The sequence below is a fragment of the Jaculus jaculus genome, chromosome 1 (assembly GCF_020740685.1).
Source record: "Jaculus jaculus isolate mJacJac1 chromosome 1, mJacJac1.mat.Y.cur, whole genome shotgun sequence".
Classification (NCBI taxonomy): domain Eukaryota; kingdom Metazoa; phylum Chordata; class Mammalia; order Rodentia; family Dipodidae; genus Jaculus; species Jaculus jaculus.
Window position 1 is genome coordinate 172225615 of NC_059102.1, and position 5839 is coordinate 172231453.

General features: G+C 36.7%; 1 protein-coding gene and 1 non-coding gene across 2 annotated transcripts; both read right to left on the bottom strand.

The window, feature by feature from the left end:
• Window positions 1-356: 356 nt before the first annotated feature.
• LOC101604116 (putative olfactory receptor 5AK3) lies at window positions 357-1283 on the bottom strand. Its single transcript, XM_004667606.2, has one exon. The coding sequence runs from the start codon at window positions 1281-1283 to the stop codon at window positions 357-359; it is 927 nt and encodes a 308-aa protein (XP_004667663.2).
• A 1482-nt stretch (window positions 1284-2765) lies between these two features.
• Window positions 2766-2896, bottom strand: LOC123457887. Its single transcript, XR_006635244.1, has one exon. It is a non-coding gene; the product is annotated as a small nucleolar RNA SNORA33 (small nucleolar RNA).
• Between the last annotated feature and the right edge of the window lie 2943 nt (window positions 2897-5839).

Below are 5839 nucleotides of genomic sequence, written 5' to 3' on the forward strand. Positions count from 1 at the left end.
TATCAAATTTTCACAATAGCATTGGCAGGTGGAGATAAACAATGAAAGCCATCTTATTCTCAAAAGAACATAGGAAAAGCACAGAAGGCTAAATATGATGCACCTACTGACTCTGTAGTCTAATTGATGAAGGAACTTAGACAGCTTTTATTGTGCTCTTCTCCTTATTATATTTTTGTTTCATATAACCTGTGTTTCAAAGAGGCTTATAAAACATACAAAAGCAGCATCATTATCTTACTCAGATGCCTTTCTTTAAGAGATACAAAACCAGAAGGTTCATTATTGTGACAGTGGATGTAGCTCACTGGTAGAGTGCTTGTAGAACCATATTTATAAGGCAACCACATTTACTGCTAGAGAGATTTGTTTGCTACATGTTTCAGGGCTTCTATTACATCTTGGTTTCTCAGGCTGTAGATTAAGGGGTTTAACATAGGAATCATAACACCATAAAAAACAGATGACACTTTCTCCTGCTCTTGAGACTTATTGGTCCCGTGCAGCACATACATATAGGAGAGAGTTCCGTAGAAGATGGTGACTGTGGTCATGTGGGAGGCACATGTGGAGAAAGCTTTTTTTCTCCCTGCAGCAGAGGACATCCTCAGGATGGCAGCCAGGATATATGTGTATGAAAAGATGACAACTGACACAGTTAATGTCAAGTTGAAGCCCACAAAGAGTGTCAGTACCGTGATGTTAAAGTCAATACTGGAGCATGACAGGGCAAGTATTGGAGGCACATCACAGAAAAAGTGATTAATTACATTGGAGTAGCAAAAATTTGATAAGAAAGTGAGACTTGTATTTACAGAAGCATTTAGGAAGCCCATTGCATATGAACCAATCAGTAGCAGAACACAGAGTCTCTGGGACATGATGACTGGGTACCGCAGTGGGTTACAGATAGCCACATAGCGGTCCACAGCCATAGCTGCCAAGATGAAGCAGTCACTGGTCACAAAAGTACCATAGACTAGTAACTGTACTATGCAGCCTCTGAAGGAGATGGATGGTCTTGTACTTACAAAATTCTGCAGCATCTTGGGAGTGATAGCAGAGGAATAACAGAGATCAACAAAAGCCAAGTGCTGGAGGAAAAAGTACATAGGAGTGTGCAGGGAAGATTCAATTTTGATAAGTAGAATCATACCAATATTCCCAACTAAGGTGGCAATATATATCACTAGAAATACTATGAAGAGAACATGCCAAAACTTGTGTTGACCAGCAAATCCCAGGAGGACAAATTCAGTCACCTCAGTGGCATTTTGTCCCATGATTAGTAAAAATTAAATATCACCTAAAAAGGGCAAGGAAACAATAAAAGTGAAAGTAAGAACATTGTGAATCTTGAGCTAATTGTGGATTTGGAATTGTTGTAACATTTGGTTTTTCAGTGGGTACAAAGTAGCTCCTGTCACATAATTGGCTTGGAATTCAAAGGCTGAACTGTGGTACTCAATTTAATTTCACTGATTATTTTTTCTTTTTTTCACTGATATTTTTAAGAAATTAGTATTGATCTGTGGCTGTATTCTTAACTACTAATTAACATTTCATTAATATACTAAATAGGGGATATAAAATTATGCTTATTTTATTCAGTTATATTTCCCATTATGCTTTATGGTTTTATTAAAATATTATTTACCCATATTAGTTATTGTACTTGACAATCTCAGCCTTCCCATATAGTTGTATATAGTCTTACTCTAACTTGTTTCCATCCTCTCATTTTCTCCCTTTCCTCTCTTTATTAATTCTGCTTTCAGGATCATCGACTCATGGTCACATAATCTTACTTATCAAACTATCTGTGGAATTGATTATTTTTAAAATTATTTTTCAGGCTGGAGAGATGGCTTAGTGGTTAAACGCTTGCCTGTGAAGCCTAAGGACCCTGGTTCAAGGCTCGATTCCCCAGGACCCACGTTAGCCAGATGCACAAGGGGGCGCATGCGTCTGGAGTTCGTTTGCAGTGGCTGGAGGCCCTGGCCCGCCCATTCTCTCTGTATCTCTTCCTCTCTCTGTCTGTCGCTCTCAAATAAATAAATAAAAATAAAAAATATTTAAAAAAATAAAATTATTTTTCAAAATATTATGAAAAGTAGTACCAAAGTATCATTATTAGGATCATTTAATTGTCTTAAGTATTCAGGTTTACTTCCTCTACTTACCTTATCCCAGGCGGATAGCACAGAGATGCTGGTCCATAATCTGCTTTAGTACGTGTGTTTTACATTCCTCTCTTGTCATTCACCTGACGCCCCTGCCAGTGATAGTGATGAGCAGACTGACAGCTTGCTTCTAGTGCAAATAGTTAACTCTGAACCTTTCTCTGTGACATGTTCCTAGGAGACAAAAATCATTGAGTTTGAAGGTGCACTACACATATTTAATTGGCCAACGATTGTACATTTTACATAATGGATGCACCAGTGTTCATTACTACTTATTGTGTATGCAGGTTACTATGTCCTCACTTCCTTGTGAAATTGGCATTTTGAAATGTAATTCATTAACCTTTTCAAGCTTGATTAAGCTTAGAACAAGTTACAGTAAAATTTTAATTAAGTCTTATGAAAACACTTCAACAGTATATTGTAGCCATTTTTTCTTTTTTATTTGAGGTAAGGTCTTGCTCTAGGCCAGGGTGATCTGGAATTAACTATGTAGTCTCAGACTGGCTTCAAACAGCGATTCTTTTACTTCAGCCTCCCACGTGCTGGGATTAAAGGCATGCACTATCACACCTGGCATATGGTTACCATTTTGAGGGATCTTAATGGCCTCAGTTGTCCTTCGGGCTCATAAGGTGGCAGCATTGTTGCCAGCTGTTTCTAAATTTCTGCAGAAACAAATTCAGATAAGCAGACTAATTGGCTGGCTTATGAAATGGGTATTTTTAAAAAAATACATTTTTTTTTGTCTAGGAAAATATAAAGTTTTCATGCTTTCCCTAGCTACAGAATAATATGTTCATTTCCCAATATTCCTATATACTTGGCATTTTACTTTTTTATTAAATTGCTTGTTTTTGTTTTATGGCAAGGTTTTTGACTGAGTTGGTTTATAGGTGCTTTCTATTTAAACTATTTTTGAATCGCTCTTCAGTTATTGACAAAGATTTTTCTCACATTCTGTTCTCTATAACTTTGTCTACTTTATTCTTTATGAGGCAGAAATAGTCAAATCTGAAATAAGAATTGACCATTTTCTCTGTCTTTTCTTATGAAAAAACTTAATAATTGATTGTCTCTTGCCTTGTGTGTTGTTCCTTGGAAAAATTAATAAAGTCTATTACTCTCTCAGGCTCATTTCTCTTGGAGAGCTGAATGCATTAATAGACCTAGTTTTCTTTCTTACCTTGAATTGTTAACAGTACATGATGTTGGTTGCACCATCATAATTTGTCCCATGTTTGATACATGCGATTTTGTTTCCTCAGTGTTCATTTCTCAATGTCCATCAATATTGGCTTAGAGTCTAGAGAGAGATTGTGTGTGTGTGTGTGTGTGTGTGTGTGTGTGTGTGTGTGTGTGTGCATGTGCATGCATGTGCATGTATGTGTGTGTATGCACGTGTACACTTGCATTTATGCACTGGAAACATAAAAGCAGAGTTGTATAGATGGATTGGCAGTTAAGGCACTTGCCAGAAAAGCCAAAGGGCCCAGGTTCAGTTCCCCAATACCCACATAAAGCCAGATGCACAAGGTGGCACATGCATCTAGAGTTGTTTTGCAGTGGCTGGAGGCCCTGGCATGCCCATTATATCTCTTTTTAAAATGTTTATTTATTTATTAAAGAGAGAAGTAGGGAGAGGGAAACAGAGAGAGAAAATGGGAGTGCAAGCGCCTCTAACTAATGCAAATGAACTCCAGATATGGCACCACCATCTGCATTTAGTTTATGTGGGTTCTAGGAATTGAACCTATGTCCTTAGGCTTTACAGGCAAATGTCTTAACTGCCAATCTATCTCTCCAGCCTCATTCTCTCTCTTTGCATCTACTTCTTTCTCTCTCCCTAATGAATAAATAAATTAAAAATATTAAAAAATTTAAAAAGATAGTATTATATTATTGCCTTAATAAATTTGACTTTCTATTTTAATATCTGCTCTCAAAAATGTGGTTCATTTATGTTACAGAAAGATCTACAAAATACTTATGGAATAATTAATTTTGGTAAAATATAATCTTTTCAAAATTGCCAAAAATAATTCTCCAATGCATCTCATGAAGTTCACCTAACCTTAACACCAAAATATGAGGTAGTAAAATTGGAATTCTCTCATTTATGAATGAATATTGAAGGAAGCATCTAAAATACACACCTATGTGTTAAATGATTGCAGAGATCAAAGCAGACATCAGTAAATTCTCTGCTCCTTCTAGGCTTTTAAATAGATATATAAGAAAAGTTTATATGGAAGACACAGTACCATCTTTAGACAGCTGGATGAAGGCTCAGAGTAATTTTCTTTTTTTGTCAATGAGCATCATAAGGTTTGTAAATCTTTTAGTTTACCCATCCTGCCAGTTTTGGCAGCTAAACATGTCTGAAGTCTGTAGGAGAGCTCCTTGGGAGTTCAGGGACATGGCCTTTAATAGGGTTGATGCACTCTGGAGGATAAGGATGGGGGACAAAGAGGGCCAGGGTGCTCTCTTCAGAGTCACACATCAAACATGTCATTCTTCTTTTCTAGGAAGGAATCCATGAAATGGAGACGCAGCTCACTTACATCAATCAGAGTCCTCCTTGCAGGAAAAAAACATCAAAAGTAGAGAAAAAGAATTTAAAAAAATTTTATTTGCTTATTTGAGAGAGAGAGAGAAAGGAGTGAGAGACAAAAAGGGCAATGGGTGTGCCAGGGCCTGCAGCCACTGTGAACAGACTCCAGATATATGTGCCACCTTGTACATACAGTTTACGTGGGTCCTGGGGAATTGAATCTTGGTCCTTTGGTTTTGCAGGCAAGTTTCTTAACTTCTAAGCCATCTTTCCAGCTTGAAAAAGCATTTTTTTTTTTAAAGACAGGGTCTGGCTAGCCTGAAACTCCCTATATAGACTAGACTGGTCTCAAACTTGCAGAATCTACATAGATCACGATTCCCCAATACTGGGATTATAGGCATAAACCACCATGCCTGCTCAAAAGACAACATTTTTAAAAATCAATCAAGTTACATTTATCCCAAGAATGAAAAAAAAAATTTGACATTGCACGGTTTATACATTTTACCTTATCAACATATTTTTATGACTTTAACTTTTAAAATTCTTAATTAGCATACAGATTTCAAGTATCATCATGACATTTAAAAATATGATTTACTTTAGTTCATTCTTTCTCCCTCATCTCTCCTACCACCCATTCACCTTTGAATCCTGCTTCTGTCTTTTCTGAAATGTGGCATATATGACTTTTTGCTGTTCCCCATGCTCCTTCTCATTGTCTCCTGTTACCCTGTCTTGGTCACCTTTCTAGGTTTTTAGGCTTTGCCCACATTTGTGTTCTTTCTCTCTCTCTCTCCATATATATATATATATATATATGTGAATATTACAGGCTTGGGTCTGTATATGAGAGAACATGTGGCTGACATACTGAAGAACTGTTGTCCTTATCACAGTCCCAGAAGGTACCAAAGGTTATTTGGTATAAATCAATCAATTTCTATAGGAGAACATTAGCAAAATTGAAATAGAAAGGGGATGCTACTGAGTAAATGTTTTCTACTACATTGCTGTACAGAACAGAACCATTACTAATTAGTCATGTGAAGCAGTGCCTAAAAATGAACCAATAATAAAAATGACTGAAATTATT

Bases quoted from the DNA above. Each gene is read 5' to 3' on its own strand.
- LOC101604116 (XM_004667606.2), bottom strand. From the start codon at position 1,283: ATGGGACAAAATGCCACTGAGGTGACTGAATTTGTCCTCCTGGGATTT.